The sequence below is a fragment of the Bos mutus genome, chromosome 4 (genome assembly GCF_027580195.1).
Source record: "Bos mutus isolate GX-2022 chromosome 4, NWIPB_WYAK_1.1, whole genome shotgun sequence".
NCBI classification, from domain to species: domain Eukaryota; kingdom Metazoa; phylum Chordata; class Mammalia; order Artiodactyla; family Bovidae; genus Bos; species Bos mutus.
In genome coordinates, this window is record NC_091620.1 from 40,217,948 (window position 1) to 40,239,525 (window position 21,578).

A 21,578-nucleotide genomic window follows, 5' to 3' on the forward strand; every position below is an offset into this window, starting at 1 on the left:
ATGTAAGTCTCAAGGAGTTTGGAGTGGTGGGTTCAGACACGTACACATGGGGTATAAAAGATTTTCACAAATGCTGGTCGGGGTCCTTGGCTAAGAGGAGACTCTGCCTTGGGCCCGCCGGTGTAATAAACTGCACTCCACTATCTGCATTGTCCTTCTGAGTGAGTTTGTTTCCCGGAACGTGTGGCTACAACAAGCTCACTTGATTTCATCGTCTAGAAGCTAATTATAAAGCAAGCATTTTGGAATTCAACTTCTAGATAAAATCATTTTACTTTTCCAGGTTATCCTCTAAGCAAAGATGTGCTTTGAAGATTTCAGTAACCAAGTCATATTCACCTACATAACCCTCCACCCCTAAAATGATCTGTCACAGGCATATCTACATTTGCATCTAAGAAGGTGCCAAAGCATCCCAGGGATTCAGGATTGAGCCAGGCCAGAATAGAATCTCTGAGTGTTTGTCATGCCCCCAATTGTCTGGATGCTAACTCTCCGCATTTGCTTAGAGCATCCTGCTTTCAAGGGTGCTCACAAGGGTGCTCACAAGAACATGATTTCATTGAACTCTTCGATTTGCAATTTGGAGAGTCGGGTAAGGCAGGTAACTTCATATTCATGGAATGGAACTAATATATGGAAATTGTAGGTTGCCAATTCCCAGCACCAACAAGTGCAAAGCAAGAGCACAATTCAAGCTCTCTGACTGCTAGTCTGCTGTTTCCAGACTGGACCCTTTGAAGGTCTATGGAGCATATTTAACTAGGCACCTGAACAAGTGACTGCCTGCAAATCTAGCAGGTACGGTGACCGCTAAGCAATGACTGATCAGACAAGAATATTCAGCTGCAACAAAGGCACACAAGGTGCTTTAAGGAACAGACTCTAGGAACAACCTTTGAGACTGCCCCCAAAGGTGATATTTGAAATAGGCCTTGAGGGACTTCCCTGCAGGTTCAGTAGTTAAGACCCTGAGCTTCTATTGCAAGGGGTGCAGATTCACTCTCCCATTGGGAAACTAAGATCACATGCTGCTTGGCCAAAGAATAGAAAAAAAAAAAAAATGAGAATGAGTTAGGCCTTGAGGGTAAGGAGTTTAAGTAGGAGTTTGCCATGCAGGGAGGGAAGACCATTGAGCGTAATGCAGGGAGAATGTCACGTTATAAAAGCACAGAGATGAGACTACCCCCAGCTTCCCAGAGACTACTTCGTAAGTTCGGTGTCTCCATCCAGGACTCTGTAATGCCCAGAAGTCCCAGGGGACAATGACATCCTCCCAGCACCTTCCAGAGCTTCTCTTTGGAGCTTCAGGATTATCTACCAGCTTTACAAGATGAATCTTGGGTTACTAAACATTTAGGCAGCTAGAGAACAATTTAGTCAATTGCCGCTAAATGATCCTAAAGCTTGGCTGAAAAAGCAGGAAGTATAATCATATCAGTATCTGAAGGGTTCCAGGATTATCACAGATACCAAAATCCATGGATCTTCAAATCCTTTACATAAAAAGGCATAGTGTTTGCATATAACCTATGCACATCTTCCTGAAAACTTCAATCATCTCTGGATTACTTACAGTACCCAATACAATGGAAATGCTACGTCAATAGGTGTCAGTGTGCTGGAAATTCAAGTGTTGCTTTTTGGAACTTTCTGGGGTTTGTTTCTCCAATATTTGTAATCCAAGGTTGGTTGAATCCTCGAATGCAAAACCCCCCAAAGATACAACGGGTCAACAATACTAAAATCTACAAAAATCCCAGCTCAGCAGCCATATAGGTAATGCAACCCTCTCCCCTGGGATTCTCCAAACTTGACCTGTCTTATCCTGTGGTGTTTTTATCTCTAAATGAAAGTGAAGTCACTCAGTCGTGTCCGACTTTTTGTGACCCCATGGACTGTAGCCTACCAGGCTCCTCAGTCCACGGAATTTTCCAGGAAAGAGTACTGGAGTGGGTTGCCATTTCCTTCTCCAGGGGATCTTCCCAACCTAGGGATGGAACCCGGGTCTCCCACACTGCAGGCAGATGCTTTACTGTCTGAGCCACCAGGAAAGCCCGTTTTTATCTCTAGCAAGCGAATTCTTTAGATACAGCAATCACGACCTAGAACAAACAGCGATCTATACAAGGGCTTGCTATTCTTAAAATTCTGCCAAAGAACCAAGACTTGGGGTTTTAACTGACAAATTCACATTTGAATTTAACTATAAGGCAAACTATAATGAACTCAGAGGAACTAGTTCATTTTATCATCTTGTTGTTGTTTAGTGGCTAAGTCGTGTCGGACTCCTTGCAACACCACAGACTGTAGCCCACCAGGCTCCTCTGTCCATGGGATTTCCCAAGCAAGAATACTGGAGTGGGTTGCCATTTCCTTCTCCAGGGCATCTTCCCAATCCAGGGATCAAACCCAAGTCTCCTGCATTGGCAGGCAGATTCTTTAGCTCTGAGCCACCAGGGAAGCCCTCATTCTATCATATGAATTCATTTTTTGAAATTTCTCTATGAGTTTTGAAAGAGTGAAGTACTGTGAAATTCCATAGAAAATCTGATCCAAATTACTTCATCACTGCAGAGACTTGAATCTGGGTGAAATCAGTCCTGTGCCTCTCCCAGGTCCAGTGGGCCCTCGCTGGTTCTGTACCATAGAGCACATCCTCATCTGAGAAGCTTGGGTCCCATGGGTACCACAAAACTTTGGGAGAGCAGGATAAATTTCATGGCAGGTTTCAGCCTGAATTTGGAGTTTTCTTCCCTTTGTACAGGGAGCTTTAAATGGGCCTGTTGGTTTTATCTGAATGTATGTTTAGCAGGCTTTAGAACCCTGAAAATACTCATGTTCCAATGAAAAGTCAAAGAATAAGTCACAAGTTTCTGCATTCTCTCTAAATATCCACTTCTCCTTTAATGCTTATAGAAGTCTGAGCACAGATTTATGACTTACCTCCAGGCAAATCTGCTCTGAAATTACAGTTCAGTAATGGGAGATGGATCCAAAAAACTGTGGGTAAAATATTATATGTGTACTTGGGCATATAGTTAGGGCTGTTAATATCAATTAATTCTGTTCACAGAGGAGGACTTGTTTTAAAACAACTTCATTTTTCTTTGACGTATATGTAATTACACAGCTGTAACGAATAGCCATGGAGATGCAATCTACCATCCAAATAACTAGCATTAGTCTTCAAAGTATTTTTTGGGCTTTCTAACTTTACTGTCTCAGAATGAAGGGTAATTACCAGACATGACTAAATGCAAAATCCAGGCCATTCAAAGGGCCAGCCCCTCCCAAAGGTTGACTCCCCTTGTGACAGTATACATCAGTCTTCTGGACAACACTACAAAAGAAAGTCATTTCAGTTTAGGTGCAGGCTATCCTGAATACCTGATCTTCTTTCCCTCCAAACTGAGCGATACCACATTTATCTCCAGGACATTGTCTTCTTCTTTTTTTAATATTTATTTTATATTAAAGAATAGTTGATTAACAATGCTGTATTAGATTCAGGTGCACAGCAAAGTTACACATACACATGTATCTACTTTTTTTCAAATTCTTTTCCTGTTTAGGTTGTTATAGAATATTGGGCAGAATTCCCTGTGCTATACAGTAGGTCCTTGTTGCTTATTTATTTTATACATAGTAGTACTTATACATTAATCCCAAAGTCCTAATTTATCTCCCCTCACCTTTGGTAACCATAAGTTTGTTTTCTATGTCGAAGAGTCTGTTTTGTAAATAAGTTCATTCATATCATTTTATTTTAGATTCTGCATATAAGTAATATCACATGATATCTGTCTTTTCTTTCTTTTCTAATGTATGTTAGTTATCACCCTCATTCTTGCCTTTTATCTCTGTGTAAACCATGTGCTCGATCACATTTGCCATTTTGTTTGGGTGACATTCCCATCAATCAAGTGACTGTTGGAGTAGACACCACAGGGGCTATGAAAATTTACCATGAAAATTTCATTATGACTCATTGTGATCCCTGCAACAGGGCTTTCCCATTAATAGAAATCGGAGCATGAGAAACTTCTAATCCACTCTTGACCAAATACATATTCTGAGAGGGAACCTTCCCATTAGGCCTCTGCTTTTTAATTTAGTATTTAGAGGCCACAGAGCACACGTCAGCAAAAATATATAGGAAATACTTGCCAGCCACCTCGTATGACAGGCATTCTTCAGGAAGCAGCGGGGATGTGCTTCAGTGAGTCCAGGAACAGATAGGCTTGCCGTATTTCAAAAGTAAATCTTAGACTTCTATCACAGCTCCCAAGCCCAGTAGCTGTGTTGGTAACAAAAATCCTGAGATGGTAAAAGCCAGTATTTTGTGGTTTCTTTAATGGGCAAAGTTGTAATACTTACACATGCAACGGAGGGATCGGAGATGGATCATAATGGTAACGGCCCTCGTGGTGTCTGGCATCAATTGGTACAGGAGGATGGAATGCAGGAAAGAGATGAGGAGGGTCTGAAAAGGAAAGAAAGTCCAACCTGTATAAACAGAACACTTTGAAACAGAATTCCCATACGTGAAGCCACATCGCCACACTGTCTTCACAACTGATGCTGAAATTAACCTGAAGACTTTGTGGAAGAATTCTTGAAAGTTCAGGACCAAGCAAATAATACCAGCACATGAGACAGTAGAGCCACTGAATGCAACCTGAACCCAGACAGGAGAGCAAGAAACAGGTACAACACGTGCCCCTAGCCTGGACGAAAGACTGGCCAGAGTGCAAAGGCTGAAGGAAGCCACCAAGCCAAGAGGAAGAGATGCCAAAACACTTTTTTATTTGCATTTATTTTTTTGGCCACATCCCAACAAGGGACTGAACCCAGATGCTCAGCAATGAAAGTTTGGAGAGTCCTAACCACTCAGCAACCAGGGAATGCCTCATTTTTTATTTTTAAAATGACACTGTCATGTAAATTTTCATATTCTATTTATTTATTTGGCTGTGCCCGGACTTAGCTGTGGTATGCAGACTTTTAGGTTGCAGCATGTGGACTATAGTTTCCTGACCAGGGATCGAACCCACACCCCCTGCACTGGGAGCTTGGAGTTTTAACTGCCAGGGAAGTCCTGTGAAGTGAACTTTAGACAAAGACATAATATCACTATGAGTTTTCATCTCTCCCACTTGTTAGGAAAGGAGTTCTTTCAAAAGTCCCTGCTAGAATCCACGTCACATGTAGACACACACACACACACACACACACACACACACACACACTTAAAAAATTTAAATGCATGCTCCCTCCCACTCCTCCTTGTCCTAGGTCAGGCTTCCAGAATCCCAACACAAGGGCAGCAAATGTATAGGTTGGCCAGAGATGTTACATGGCCTGACAGAGGGACATTTGGAGTAAACTGGGGGTTCCTTTCCTGCAGCCCCAACATTCCCCTTGGACCAACATTCCCTTGGCCTCCTCTCCTGCTCTGGCTCAGGTCAGTCATCACTGTTTTGAGGTTTCTGTGTGTACGCTTACTTAAAATAGTTCTTCTGCTCCCACTTGCCCTGATTATCTCTGACAAATCTGAAAATAAACTTTTTTTTTTCTAAATAGTAATTCACTGAAAGAACTGAAAATAGCTTTACCAGATTTTATCATGAGGAGCACCCGATACTAAAGTTTTTCCTGAGTTTCAAGAAGCAATAAAGAAACAAGTCCAAGAGCAGGAGGGGAGCCTTCACAACTCTGAGGCGATAAAGCAGCAAATACACCAGAACTCGTGTTGTGAATGTTACCTTCCATACGTGGTCGCCCAGGAAGCCTGCATGTAGCTGTCACACCGCTGTTGCCCAGAACACTCCCAAGAATTGATGTGTACACCAAACAGGCCTCAGAAGGGCTATGAGCTCCTTCGAAAAGTCTGAAGATTTTGCCTAGTGTAGTAGACGGTAAAAGCAATTCCAAATGAGACCCTGTGAACAGGCCCTGAGGAATGGCTGGAAAAAGTGACACAGAACCTCCCCATGGGGCAGGGGAGTGGGTGTGTCAAACATGGATGAGGGTATGATTGCATCCTCCACTGTGAGTTTCCTTAAGTCCTGGGGGTGACTATTATACATGTGCTTGTTGAATTCAAGTAGTTTTCATTTTCCTTCCTATACATTTCTCTAGTCCAAATTTTCTCCAACAAGCATCTTTTAGAATGTAAATATAACAACCTTTTTTTTTTTCAAAAAAAATGATATTTTACTCCCCCCCCTAAGACTTTGCTCCTGCTGGCCTCATTTGAGAATCTAAGAATATGATTAGGAGAATAAAATAAGAGAGAAAAACTATTAATGTACAACATTACAGCTCTGACAGCACTACAGAGGTGCCCAAAGCTGAACTTCACCAGGTATAGAACCCAGAAGAAGAGGTTCTAGAGTGTAGAAAATGTGCATTACTCACTGTATATTGTACTTGCTCCTTATAAGATAAGGGGGGGAGGGAATGGTACTGAAAGAGGAAAGGAGTCATCTTGGTATTATCTCATATCGTTGACACTGTGATATCATGATGTACAATGATGCTTAAAATTCAATAGGGACATACTGACTGCCTGATCAAACGCTATACGTTTTATAAAGTGCATCTGAAAAATTCAGTTATATTTTAAATACATCACTTAGGACATTATAAAAGGATGTTGGAATTGTTTTCTTTTGTTTTGTTTTGTTTTGTAACACAAATCTTGCACTAAGTTTAAATGTCCCACATAACCCAGGAATCCTGCAGAGCCCAAATGTCCTATTTCATTTAACTCTTCTGGAAGAAACTGATGCATCCTTCCTAAAACAACATAAAATTGAGTGGAGTAATGTATTTCATGAATCTGAAAGTCTGACATCTACTCAGTGAATGCTTCATGGTCTTCAGTTTTGAACAATCCCAAATGAATCACTGAGGTTCAGGGTCAGGTGCATCAGGGGTTAGGCGGATGGCCAACAGGCCCCGAGCGTGGTTCTCTCCTCTCCTCCTGCTGGCAGTCACTACTGATGCTCATGGACTTGCCTCCAGCAGACTTCAAACTTCACACAGTCATCCATTCTTGGAAACTGGAGAAGTAAACCTACTAGAACTTGTTGTAAATTAAGGATTCATACCGTCTGACCCACCTCCTCAAGCTTTTCCCTATGCATCATTTTAAATGGTGTTTTGAGGGACTTCGTGACAATTCTGCCAGACCTGGCAGATATTTTCACTTATTTACTTCTTGGTTCTTGGCTGTGTGATTAAATTCTCTCCACCAGATAAGTGGGTGCTAACTATATCTGCTTTTCTCTATGTGGGTACAGCTATGAATTATGAAGATGCACAAACCCAGACCTCAAAATGTGGGCAGGTATTATACCTTCTGGAGAAGGCAATGGTACACCACTCAAATATGCCTCATATATCCAAAAAGTAACAGTCATTGTCTTTTATAGGAGTATTTATAATTATGTTGCAGTGATTATATGCATCAGGGGTGAAAACTAGGCACACAATTCTATAAAATCAAAAGCATTTACCCAAGCAGTATAAATCTTCACCCCCAGGGAAAACTGCAAGACCCTTATAGACGTATAAAAGGCACTGTCATCTTTATATTTTTACGAAATTATTTTAACAGGATTTCAACCCACTTTCTCTTTCTCTCTCTCATGCTCTTCCTTTTCAAAATGAGAGAGAAAATTACCAAGCATTGCAAAAATATCTAAAAGGAAAGAATTTAGGATTAGAATTAGTAATTACTGGGGCATTTAGTAGTTATTTCCCACTGTTGAGTATGTTTTGTGAGTTTAAAAGTTAATTCTGACTAAGTATGTGATGCATCTTACAGCATTGTTTGCTCAAAGTGTTTATTTATGTTACAAGAAAATTTATGAATCCTGCATTCTGGAATTAGGTTAAATAAAGAACCAAAAAATATGAATACGATCTGACTTGATCGAAGACATCTGATTTTTAGTTTAAGCATTTTTATTCCTATTTGTTTCCTTCTTGATTTAGTTGAAAATAACTTCTCTTGGACTGATAAAGTCTGTGCAAACAATTACACCTCATGTCAGTTATCAGTGGAAATCACACCTCTTAAGCCGCTTTCTAGTAAATGCAATGGAACAGCTCTCTTCCAATTCAAGACACGCTTGACCACAGCTTAACAGTAGAGACGAAGCATAAAAATCAGAACAAGCATGTCCTTTAACATATGTGGCATCACATGACATTAATCCTAACACATCTCTCAAAAAAAAAAAAGAAGATGCTGGCGAATCCTCAAACGTGGAGTGCTCCTCTTGCAACTCGGCTCATCGTTTCTATGTGGAAGATCGCAATATACTCCATCAGAGGCCCAAGAAGCTGTCCAAGAAAACCCACAGGACGAGAACAGGCCTGTGTCGCCAGCAGCCACCATAATTATCCACCTCCCAGTTTATTATTTACACATGAGCAGCACAGCTGTGGAGCATCATAACTCAGGAGGATGTGTAATAAGTTACCGCGCCGCAGCCATCTCCTGCTCTGGCCCTCGACAAAACACCACATGATGACTTTTCCAAAGTCAGGCGAAAACTGCTGAAGCAGAAGGAAGTGCCACTAAACCTGGCTCCCTCCTATTTATCATACAATTTCCTGACTGATGGTTCCACAAACCAGCTGTTAAGTGCTGTGTACTCTGCTGTCAGCAAACTAACGGGCTAAATGGAAGACAGGGAGAATAATGTGCAGAACTGGGGGAATCAATTTTACTGAAGGAATTAAAATTCTACCAGGTGGGGGGTGAGTCTGCAGAGCAGTGGGAAGCAGTCAACTGTCCATGCTTTGGGTTGCAAAGATGATTTATTACAGACTCGCGAGGGGTTTGACTATTGGACCAAATGCCTCTTAGACTAAAGGGAGATTTGCCAAGTGCGTATTATCGGAGGCGCAAGTGGAAGAGTCTTTAAACCCCATAAATATGTAATTGGCTTGACGCATGTTTAAATTGAAATGCATAGTAACAATATTTATGCTGGGTATAGTTGTTGGTATTCAATTTCATGCTGGCTGTCATCAGGCTGTGCATTGAGGGTCTCATTAGGAATGAGAGGCATTGATTTTTGGGTCTCCTTACAATAGCCTGGGTTGATCATAAAACCTGTAGCCAGAGAAAGACACTCAGAGGTTTATCTTCAGTTGCTGCGTGCTTCTCTCAAGAAATAGTTTTAATATCCTCAGGCTATGAGATCTCTTGGATGCCATTTGGGGAGACTGTCTTTAAGGTTTGAAATTTACATACAAAAATTGTAGATTAAAAAAGAAAGATCAAAGCCAGCTCCACTAGTGCCCTGAAGGAGTAATTCACCAAATGATACTTTAGTGGCCTGAAAGTGCCCAGGAAACAGTATGAGAGGACCCACAAGAGTAAACCGCCCAGGGCATAAATTCTCTTGGCTTATTTAAATCCTGAAGTCATCTGTTCACTGACTTTGGAATTTATTCTAGACGAGAACTAGAAATGATTTTTCTTGTCATTGGGATCAGCCTTGACTGTAGGAATGTCCAGTCCCCTCCAATTCACTCAATCTCCTGCCACTGGTAGAAACAGTAAAACCCAATGCGGGCAACATCCATGATGCCAAAACCAAGGTAATCATCCAGCAGAGCTCAAATGACAGGTCTCAAGAGGGGAAGGGAGGGACCCTCACCACTCTCATAAGATGACAGAGAGGCACCTGGGCCTCATCTCTGCCTCTTCCCATCTGGGCATCTCCAATCATCACTTTGGCATCTACAGACCTTTTCCAGGGCTCAGTGGCATAAAGGAGACATCACTATGTGGACTGACTCCAACACCCAGACTGACTCCCTGCTCAGACACCCTCATGTTCCTGTCTGTGAACAGGATTATACCATGGACAGAAAAATGCCTATGGACCACAGGGCACCAGAAAGGGGCTGATCTGGCCCCTCTGAGGACAGCCCCAGGATATCTGACGAGGATTATCTCAAGTAATAAGGCAGTCTGTGGTCCTGTTGGTCTGCTATGAGCAGGATCTCTGGCCTGGAACCCCAAAGGGACCCCGCTGTGGATTTGCTGGGCATCCAGGTGGAATCATTCCATGAAGCATTTCATGGGGAATCACGAATCTTCTTTCTGGTCTTACATGTATGTGGTGTGGAACCAGAAATATCTCCAGAGTCAGGAGTGTAGACCATCTTGTTTATAAGACCCGCTGTAATGTGGTACAAGTTTTAAGAAACTGTAATTCTGGTATACTCTAGACATCTGAGAGATGCCTTGCAGTAAAAAAGATCTATTACTTTTCACTTTACACCATGGCAGGAACCTTAACTTGTAGAGCATACGTCATGGGAGGCAAACTACTGCACCAGGCAGTTTTTGTAAATAAAGTTTTATTGGAATACAGGTGCTGTTTTGTTCATATACCACCCATAGTTGCTTCCACACTGCAGTGACTGCCTTGGTGAGCTGAGACAGAGAAACACGCGGCCCATAAAACCTAATATATTTTATACCTGGAAGTGTATATATGTCAGTCCCAATCTCCCTCCCACCCTCCCCTTCCCCCTCATGTCCACATGTCCATTTTCCACATCTGAGTCTATTCTTGACTTGGAAATCGGTTTATCTGTACCATTTTTGTAGATTCTATATATGTAGCACAATGTATGTTAGTTGTTTTTCTCTTTCTGACTTACTCCACTCTCTGTGACAGACTCTAGTTCCTATAAGCACAGGAAGCTCAGTTCTGGGCTCTGTGATGACCTAGGGGGATGAGGGGTGGCTGGGAGGGAGGTTCAAGAGGGAGGGGATGTATGTATGCATACAACTGATTTACCTCATTGTATAGCAAAAGCACAACATTGTAAAGCAATTGTATTTCAATAAAAATAAATAAATACTTTTTAAAAAATGAATATACTTCCTTCTGGCCCTTATAAGAAACAGTTTAATGAACCTTGTCCCAGTATACCCCGAGAAAGCAATTCTCAGAAATGTTTACAATTCAGAAAAAACACATGCCAATTTTTTTCTTTATGGATGTGTAGTTTTTGAGAGATAACATATTTCATATGTGTAAAATACTGATATGCCAATTTGTGACTTAAAAATATCTATAGACGTGTCCATACTGGTAATTACTCAGAAAAGAATATTTATTCTATGATTTTAGCAAAACCTATCACAAATAAATTCTAAGATAAAAATGATGATGGATTAAATTAACTATAAATCTAGCAAGTAATGGCAATAATCACTTAACATTTGCAAATTTAAGTTTGGAAGAAACACAAGCTGGAATCAAGATTGCCGGGAGAAAAATCAATAACCTCAGATATGCACATGACACCACCCTCACGGCAGAAAGTGAAGAGGAACTAAAAAGCCTCTTGATGAAAGTGAAAGAGGAGAGTGAAAAAGTTGGCTTAAAGCTCAACATTCAGAAAACGAAGATCATGGCATCTGGTCCCATCACTTCATGGGGAAACAGTGGAAACAGTGTCAGACTTTATTTTTCTGGGCTCCAAAATCGCTGCAGATGGTGACTGCAGCCATGAAATTAAAAGACGCTTACTCCTTGGAAGGAAAGTTATGACCAACTAGATAGCATATTGAAAAGCAGAGACATTACTTTGCCAACAAATGTTCGTTTAGTCAAGGCTATGGTTTTTCCTGTGGTCATGTATGGATGTGAGAGTTGGACTGTGAAGAAGGCTGAGCACCGAAGAATTGATGCTTTTGAATTGTGGTGTTGGAGAAGACTCTTGAGAGTCCCTTGGACTGAAAGGGGATCCAACCAGTCCATTCTGAAGGAGATCAGCCCTGGGATTTCTTTGGAAGGAATGATGCTGAAGCTGAAACTCCAGTACTTTGGCCACCTCATGTGAAGAGTTGACTCATTGGAAAGGACTCTGATGCTGGGAGGGATTAGGGGCAAGAGGAGAAGGGGACGACAGAGGATGAGATGGCTGGATGGCATCACTGACTCGATGGACGTGAGTCTGAGTGAACTCCGGGAGTTGGTGATGGACAGGGAGGCCTGGCGTGCTGTGATTCATGGGGTCGCAAAGAGTCGGACACGACTGAGCGACTGATCTGATCTGATAAGTTAACTAGAACATACACAAAGTTAACATAGAAAGCTGATTAACAAAACTATGTTATTTATAAAACCAAAAAATTTTAACCTTCTGGCAACCACCCAACATTCCTGACTCCTTCTCTTTTTTTGGCCTCAAGGCAGTGTTTTAGGATCTTAGTTCCCTGACAAGGGATCTAACCTGTGCCCCCTGCAGTGGATCTTAACCACTGGCCCAAGAGGGAAGTCCCTGATTCCTCTTGTATAAATATCCATGGGCATTCCCCACTACACAGACAGCACTCTCTATTATTTCTTCTGTGGCAGCATGGAGATATATTAAATTGATCTAATATTCTAAATAGATCTAATGCTACCCAGCACTGCACTCTAGTCATACCACAACCCATCCAGGCCATACTTCTTTACAAGCATAATTATGTGTTTCTACAAGAAAATGATAAATAGCCCTCTGCAAGTAAATTAACAAGAAATCTGTCTTTACCACCTCAATTGTATCCTGGGTAGTGAACAAAAAATTGATCTCTCCCCTTCCTGGTCCCTTTTAACTTCTTTTACCCAACTAATCTTCGCAAGTTTTTCCACGAAAAATCATGTCCATTGTATTACCAATGGCAGAAACAGGCCACATCTGCCCACTGGCTGGCCAACGAAATCTTCCACCCAGAGTCTCTGGAATGCACCTTGCCTATGATCCCATATGTATCCATCATATTTTTGTTGTTTCTAGATTTCCTGCCAAGAGAGAGGGAAAGGAAGCAAAGAGAAAAAAGAGAAGGTTTACAGCCATTATACCTAACCTGCAAAACTATCCAAGGGAAATCTCACAAAAACATATGAAGAGTCACTATATTTAAGTGGCAACTCCATTAACTTGAACTATGCTAATGGTATATTTTCTTATGAAAGCATGGAAATTAAAAGATGGAAATTGGTTACCAATGATATATTCTTATCCCAATGACCAGTTTTTAAGTTGCTTCACTTATGTCCTACTCTTTGTGACCCTATGGACTACAGCCCACCAGGCTCCTCTGTCCATGGGATTCTCCAGGCAAGAATATTGGAGCAGGCTGCCATGCCCTCCTCCAGGGGATCTTCCTGACCCAGGAATCAAACTTGCATCTCTTATGTCTCCTGCATTGGCAGGAGGGTTCTTTACCACTAGCACCGCCTGCACAGCACAATTTAAAAGCCAAATTCATAGTCTGGAAAATGTACATTGGGATTCATAATGCTGATGAAGTGAAGGCAGAGGATGAAATGTTTCCAGGAAAGCATTTGGTACCTCAGCTCTAATACAGAAGCCTTAGAGACAGACTGAATTCAGAAGTCACCTGGCTTAGTGCGTAAACCAACAATTAACAACAATGAGGTCTAGAAGTTGTGTCCTAAGGAAAATAAATCAACTGACAAAAGTGCTTCCAGCAGACTCCCTGGTGGTCTAGGGGCTAAACCTTGGGCCTCCCAATACAGGGGGCCCTGGTTCGATCCCTGGTCAGGGAACTATATCCCACATGCTGTAAGACCCAGCACAGTCAAATAAATAAAATATAAAACAAGAGCCCCAAAACATTTTTTTAAATATTGTAAAATTAGCAGAAGTAGGTTGAGAAAGGTAAAAGCAAAAGAATACAATGCTTTACATTTCATAATACCCATGTCTGTTTCTTCGTGCGATCTTCTTGACAACCCTAAAATCATCATTTCCAAGGCTTTATTATTATTCCTCCTAAGTACTGTTTCTCCTTATTTCCTATTACCACACAATCTTGAGGGGTAAGAAGGGAAAAATTTAATGATCTGCTCAGAGAAGCTAAATGATCAACCCCCATGTCACAGAAACCAGGGCCAAGTTCGTGTTTTTTCTACTCCACCACCAGAGGTGGCACTCCCAATATGATGGTCCTAAAAGGTGATGGCACCCCACTCCAGTACTCTTGCCTGGAGAATCCCATGGACAGAGGAGCCTAGTGGGCTGCAGTCCAGGGGTCGCTAAGAGTTGGACACGACTGAGCGACTTCACTTTCACTTTCCACTTTTATGCATTGGAGAAGGAAATGGCAACCCACTCCAGTGTTCTTGCCTGGAGAATCCCAGGGACGGGGGAGCCTGGTGGGCTGCCATCTATGGGATCGCACAGAGTTGGACACGACTGAAGCGACTTAGCAGCAGCAAACACCTTCAAGGAGCCCATTTCAGTCTCCATCCTGTTCAAAAGCAGGAACCAGGAAGAGCTGTCAGTAAACTCAGGTCTTCTGCATGGTATTAATAACTGCCTGGGCTGAGGCTCAGAGGCTCTGGAGAGTTCCACAGCATAGAATGATGCTGCTAGTCAGGAAGAGCCACCCATCCAAGTCAACCTTGGGAAATAACTTCTTTGGGTTGGCCAAAGAAGTTCATTTGGGTTTTTCTGTACCATCATATGGAAAAACCTGAACAAAATTTTTGGCTAACTCAATATTTTGAAGGCACTGGAAAACCTACAAAGACCTTCAGGATGTGCTGCTGTGCTGTGCTTAGTCTCTCAAGTTGTGTCTGACTCTTTGTGATCCCATGGACTGTAGCCCGCCAGGCTCCTCTATCCATGGGGATTCTCCAGGCAAGAATACTAGAGTGGGTTGACAGGCCCTCCTCCAGGAGATCTTCCTGACCCAGGGATTGAACCCAAGCCTCCCGCATTGCAGGTAGATTCTTTACAGTCTGAGCCACCAGGGAAGCCTGTGCTGGTTGGACTGGAGGCCAAATAATAGCAGCAGTGGACGAGGCCCGTACAGCTATGGAGGACTCTTTCAACTCCTAGTGGGCCTCAATAACAGGCTAAACTCGGGCATTGAAAGGCCCTGCCATCTCTTCAGAATCCTGCCTGTGCACCTCCCCATGTTCAGAGCCTACTCCAGGCAAAGGCCTACATGCCCTGAGCTAAATCATCTCTCTGAAGTTCATCTTCATCTTCTAGCCCCGCAAGTCTGCCTGCCTCCTGCTGGGCCGGGAGTCACTTCATGTTTAGACAAGCAGTGTCCCTACCCCATCCCATCCCATCACCCCACTAAGATGGGGCAGATAACGGTGGGCACTCAGAGAAAACCACCCTACGCTGGGTCTTTTCCAAGACACTGAATGTCCTTTCCCACCAAGGAAATGTGGACACTCCAGGGAATTCAGGAGACTTGAGTAGCCTGCTAACACCCATAAGGAAAAAGCTCTTTGACACAAAAGGTTAGAGGTCAAAAGTTTAAAAGCTCATGACAGAAATGACAGGGGCCCCTTTGCCCCCACTCCCCCTTTTTTTGTCAATAACATCAAAGGCCCTGGCCTGTTCTTAATGCTATTATTGTTACGCCTTTGGAATCCATTGAAATTCCAGCACGTTGATTGCACACTGGGAGCCCTGAAAGGCTCCACTTTCCTGCCCCTTAAACCCTGAATTCTCACTGCCGATGAAGCACCAGGAAGCAGGAACACACAAAGCTTTTAAGCAGAGAGTTTATTTAAGTGCTTCTTTCACCATGATTGTAAAATAACAAAGCACATGAAGTGAAATGATTCCCTTGTAGGAATGCAAGGAAATCAGAGAAAAGGAAGAGGCTCCCCTATTTCTAAGGGGAAAGAAAAATTCTCCTTCATACGTCGTAGTTCATGAGAATGCAAGTACCAAAATATTCCTGATTTTTCTTGTATCTCTCTTTTCCCTGAAATCTTACATTAGCCACTGGGCATACACTGGACACACGTCCTCAAAGACATTGGCTCTACGTGCATAGATCAGATGGCATCATTTGAGGGAATCACTTTCTGCTGAAGGATGGTGCTCAAAGGTCCAGCTATGGCATTTGCATCTATGGCATGCCTACTATTACTGATTAGATGGCCACAATTTGGAAGTTCTCAATGCCTGAGTCTTTCTCTGATCCACAAATAAAGTTGAGTTTATAGAATGATTACACCGATAGCATGGATCAAGAAAGGAGAAAAGTCAAGTTCATCTCAATGTCACACCTGAACTCTCTGTCCACCTTTATTGGAATGGGAGGCCCATTTAGCTGTGCCACCTGCGAGTTCTTCAGTGATCATGACCATGTAACTTACCTGACTACCTCCCTCCTTCCCCTTCCACGCACAGTTGCTGAGATGCACTCGTGACCCCACATACCCACACGCTCCTGGGTATGTGGATAAGAAGCCCAGAGCTGCTTTTTATCCACACATGTCCATGACCACCCCCACCTCCACTCCCCAAAGTTCACACTTGTTACTTCCTTTCCTGTTGGCTGTCCTTCCCATTTGAAACCACATTTTATAGATTTACCTAAAAACAAAAGACTATAATCATAACAGATTTTTTTTCCACACATATAACAAAGCCAACAAGATTCAGACCTATTTACTCCACAAAGCTGTCCAAGAGACCAAGTGACAAAGATGAAGGTTGTTCATAAAATCTAAAGTCCTCACGTGTAAGGGTTATTGTTATTTCTAAGTCTTTCTCCTTCAACCCAGATGTCCAAGTAAACACTGATAGTCAACATCTTCATTTGAGCATCTTCAGCTTTAGACTTGATCTGATTGCTCAGTCCATGTTCCTCCCTTGCACTCAAGCCTTCACTGATCATGATGTAGGTGAGGTTCTTCATCCCTTGTTTTTAAGTAAGTTTTGTGGCAAACATCCAACTCTGTTCCCCAAATTCCAGATCAGCCATATGTAACGAGCCCTTATGTATGAGCCACACATAATGATCAACAATTAGGTGAGGGGGAAAAAAAGACAGCCAAAGATATAGGCAAATAATAAATAGCTCTCATTTTTTGAGCATTCACTCTGTGTTCAGGGTTATCCTTGGGCTTTCCTGATGGCTGTGATGGTAAAGAATCCGCCTGCAATGTAGAAGACCTGGATTTGATCCCTGGGTTAGGAAGATCCCCTGGAGAAGGGAATGGCAATCCATTCCAGTATTCTTGCCTGGAGAACTCCATGGACAGAGGAGCCTGGCAGGCTTCATGGCCATGGGGTCATGAAGAGTCGGCACAGCTAAGCGACTAACACTTTTCAGGGTTACCCTAACTGCTGCTCAGATATTTTTTTATTTCTACTACAAGACAACTCAGTGAAGCAGGTATAACTACCCCTACTTCACAATGATGAAACAGGCATCAGAGATGGGAAATGAAAGGCACTGTTAGAAAAAAAAAAAAAAGACAACAGGCTCAACACGGAGTCACCTATGCTAAGCCCCATGTCACCAAACCCAGCAAACTGAGACTTAATGATAGTTTTGGCTCCCCTTAGAAATGGAATCTTAAACCAGTCAGTCAGAAATCACCTGGTCAGCTCAAGTGAGGCAATCCCATCACCTTAAGGAGCGTAACCTTGCCGCAACCAACCCATTTTCTGCTAGTAAAACTCTCTTGTCCCAGCTCCCTTCTACCTATAAAAGTCTTTGACTTTGCATAGCTCCTCTGAGCCCCTTTCTATCTGCTAGACAGGAAAGCTGCCTGGTTCATAAATGGATGAATAAAGCCAGTAAGATCTTTAAAATTTACTCAGTTGAATATTGCTTTTTGAATAGCACTCAGGTAGGAACTGACGAAGCTGGACCTCCGTCAGGTCCGGTCTGACTGCAGAGCCCTGGAAGCTTCTGATCACGAGGCTCGGGCCTCCACTCAGAAGGCCTCATGTTTGCTTCAGTGCTCTGCTGTCACCCTCTTGAAATTCTTCAACATTTTTGAGCAAGAGCCCCGAATATTCTTTTTGCACTGGGCTGCACAAATGTCATAGCCCGTTCTGAGTAGAACTACTCTTCTCCTCCTGGGGACTCCCCTTGCCTCCGGTGTCCCCATAACAAAACCCATAGGCAGCTGAAGGGCATCATTTATACACCCACCTTCACCCCAGGTCCTGAGGCAGCAACAAGGTGAGCCTTCTTCCTGGGGTCCCCATCTCAGGTACACACCCTCAGGGGGACCATCATTCCAGCATCTCACACTTCTCCCAGATACTAGGGACCCGGCCCACATGGAGCAGGTCCCCAGCTTGTGTGGCAGGGTGAACCCAGCTGGATCCCCTATGACACCCTCTCACTAGCCTTCCCGAGGCTAGCAAAGTTGCCCTGCCAGCCGCCAGCCATCCCAAGGGCTAATTGGCTTGTTTTCATCATGACTGAATGAAGCAGAAGTTCCCTCTACACATAAATAAATCACAATTACTAACTGCTAGACTGGAGCGGCTCTCTCCTCCCCTGTGGCCTTGGCAGAGGAATTCCCAGGCCCGCCGGGCGAGCACAAAAGCCCCAGACTGGCCGGGCGATATCCGCTGGCTGGGCTCCGTTTATTATTTAAACAGTAACTTAACGACTCTTCCCGGAGGTGAACGAGGCCAAACTGTTTTCCTTCCCTTCACAAAGCAGAGATGCAGGGCTTATTTGAATGTCTTCAACGTTTACTTTAGTTCCCTTGGTTAAATACCTTCCTCCGCAGAGTCAAACAAACAGTTCACTTCATTAGAAAGGCAAACAATTTAGCAAGAGAATACCAGCACTTGAGGGGGACCTGCTTTGAGCCCAAAAACCCCTCTGCCCTGGGAAGGGGGCCCAGGAGGGTCGAGGCAGCGCGTGGAGCTCACTTCAAAAGCCTTTTCACAAATACTTCACACATTCACTGGTAATTAACAGATAACCCCAAAGAGATTATCTGCCCAGAGGCTGAGGGCCCTCAGAGGATTATCCACAGAGAGAAGGCAGAGCCTGGAGGGCACACCCTTTTTTCTAGAAGTACAAGTGGATCAAGTCTTCTGGGAAAACACCCAAGCAGGCAGCTACCTACCCCCCCCACCCCCGTTTAAAATAACAAAGCCACAGTGCATGGAAATAATATTCATTGGAGCCACAGCTGCAAAGTTGGGCCTGGGGAAAAACCAGGGCCAGGGCAGCCAGGATGGCATGGATAGAATGTGCAGGAAAAGACCAGGACGAGAAGGCAAGGACCATGTGGGGTGTGTTCCCAAGATTCCAGCTCAGAAGTGGGGGCCACATTTTCCAGGCAAAAACTTGGTGTAAATTGGGGAACAGGTTGTGAGCAGGTTAAGTTGGTGCTTCTCCGGTAGCTATGAGAGCCCAGCATAGGGCAGGTTGGCAGCCCACTGGCCCACTGAAGCCTGGAGCACCTGTGGATGGCGGTGACCACTCCAGCCACGCACTGCAGGCCTGCAGTGGGAACCCCTGGCTGGGGAACCCCTTGGCAGATGGAGACAGAACCCCACACCTGTCACCAGCTTCTTCCAGAACAGTGCATCTCAGGCCTTTATGTCACATCCATCCATCCAGGGCACAGGAAACCATCTGGGGTTCATATTAGATAATTAAGGAGTCTGGGATTGACGTGTACACACTACTATTTTAAAATAGATAACCAACAAGGACCTACTGCATAGTCCAGGGAACTCTGCTCAATACTGTGCAACAACCTAAAAAGGAAAAGAATTTGAGCGACTTCACTTTCACCTTTCACTTTCATACACTGGAGAAGGAAATGGCAACCCATTCCAGTGTTCTTGCCTGGAGAATCCCAGGGACGGGGGAGCCTGGTGGGCTGCCATCTATGGGGTTGCACAGAGTCGGACACGACTGAAGCGACGCAGCAGCAGCAGCAGATACATGTATATGTATAACTGAATCACTTTGCTGTATACCTGAAACTAATGCAACGTCGTTAATCAACTATATTCCAATATAAAATAAAAAGTTAAAAAAATAAATAAAAACTAGAAAGGATCCACTCTCCTTTTTCTTTAAGAACACACATAGCTGCTGCCATGCAGGTACACATACATCACAATAGGAGACACAAAACTGGGGCTGGGCAGGCAGCCCTATTAGACTTGAATTTGGGGTTTCACCTGCACTGTGCTTGTACTGAACAGGGTCAGAGTAAGCAATTCCAGTACTCGTGGTTTTTAAGAAGTTGGTAAACCTCAAATGCCAACTGCAATAAATCATACAAGTCTCTATTAAAACTATAAATCACTCATGAAATTTAATACTGTCATGAAGAGTAATTAAGTGCTAATGTAATAAATCTACAAAAGAAAAAACAACACACACAACAATGAGGACTCTAAAGAGCAGGAGAATGCTCAGGTCTTAGAACCTTGAGACAAATCTTTGTGTCTCCCAACTCCCAAAAGGAAGTCTGCCTGTCTACCTACCTGCTGCTCCTCAGGGATGGGGGAATCATTTAAGGGCCACATGCTCAAATAAACTCAGGACTGACAGCCTAGAACATAATGCCCTTCTTCAAAACAGAAAAACCACACCGAAAATCTGCCCCGGTTCTGAGCTATCTTGTTAAGGAAAACAGAAAGGAACCAAAGGAGGGGCAAAGAGGAGTGATTCTGTGCAAGATGCATCGTGAGTTAAAGTGAAGTTACACGAAAGAGTCTCAGTTGTTCCTATGACCTTACTACCTCACTTGTACTGTCCAAATAATGGTTTTGCTGATAAATCGTTTGTTCTCAGCTCTTCAACTACTCTGAATCTTTCCATTTGACTAGGAAAACTATAACCAGGAATTTTTTCTTGGGCTGCTTCAGCCATAGGCTGAATGACTCAGGGCTCAATCAACAGCTGATAAATACAGTAAGTCCCCTACATGCGAACCTTCAAGTTTCGAACTTTCAAAGACACAAACGCACCCTTGCACGTCCAATCACATAAGTTAGTTCACGTGTCTGGCACACACTGTCCCATGCCTGCATCCTCTACAAGTGGCTGTGTGTGGTTTACTGTACAGGACTGAATAGAGTACAGTAGTACAGTGTCTTTATTTCAAGCCCAGGATGACCGGCAGCAAGCATAAAAACAGTGATGATGCAGCTGGTTATCTTCTATTACTGACAATCCTTCAGCTCCACCATCTCCCGTCTCCTCTCCTCCAGCCAGTAACTCTTCTTGCCTGTTAATTCAATTCCATTCCCTGTATGCCAGCTGTTGTACTACACTACTGTGCTTTTTAAGGTAAAGTACTGTAAGATTAAAAATGTTTACTTTTGTTTGCTTTTTACATATTATTTGTATGAAAAGTATTATAAACCTACAGCTAATGGTACCTAGGCTAACTTTCTTGGACTTACAAACAAATTGGACTTATGAACGTGCTCCCGTAATGGAACTCATTTGCATGGAGGGGACTTACTGTATGTACTTGAATAAGTAAAGATGGATTCACATACAAACCCACATGGGCCATGGAAACACAAGGAGCCTAAAAGTAGGCGGTCCTGCCCAAGAGGAGCTGGGGGACCCACTGGTCACAAAGCCATGAACAAGAATGCCAGCTCAAAGAGTCCCAGTGCAAAGATGGTGTTCAAGTGAGCAGTGAGTAGGGGGAGCAGGTAGGGAGGGAAGAGTGTCAAAGAAACTCCCTCTTTTTGAGGAAAAATCCTGTTCAGAAACAATGAGTGGGAGCAAGGTGAGAGAACCC

General features: G+C 43.3%; 1 protein-coding gene across 5 annotated transcripts in view; it reads right to left on the reverse strand.

Moving 5' to 3' along the window:
- The window catches only part of GLI3 (GLI family zinc finger 3), a 319,343-nt gene that overhangs the window by 136,733 nt on the left and 161,032 nt on the right, over positions 1 to 21,578 (reverse strand). For all 5 annotated transcript variants that reach the window (XM_070369350.1, XM_070369351.1, XM_070369353.1 and 2 more), the window contains one exon: positions 4,381 to 4,486. In XM_070369350.1, the coding sequence (XP_070225451.1) occupies positions 4,381 to 4,486 (106 nt within the window). The remainder of the gene's footprint in view (positions 1 to 4,380; positions 4,487 to 21,578) is intronic.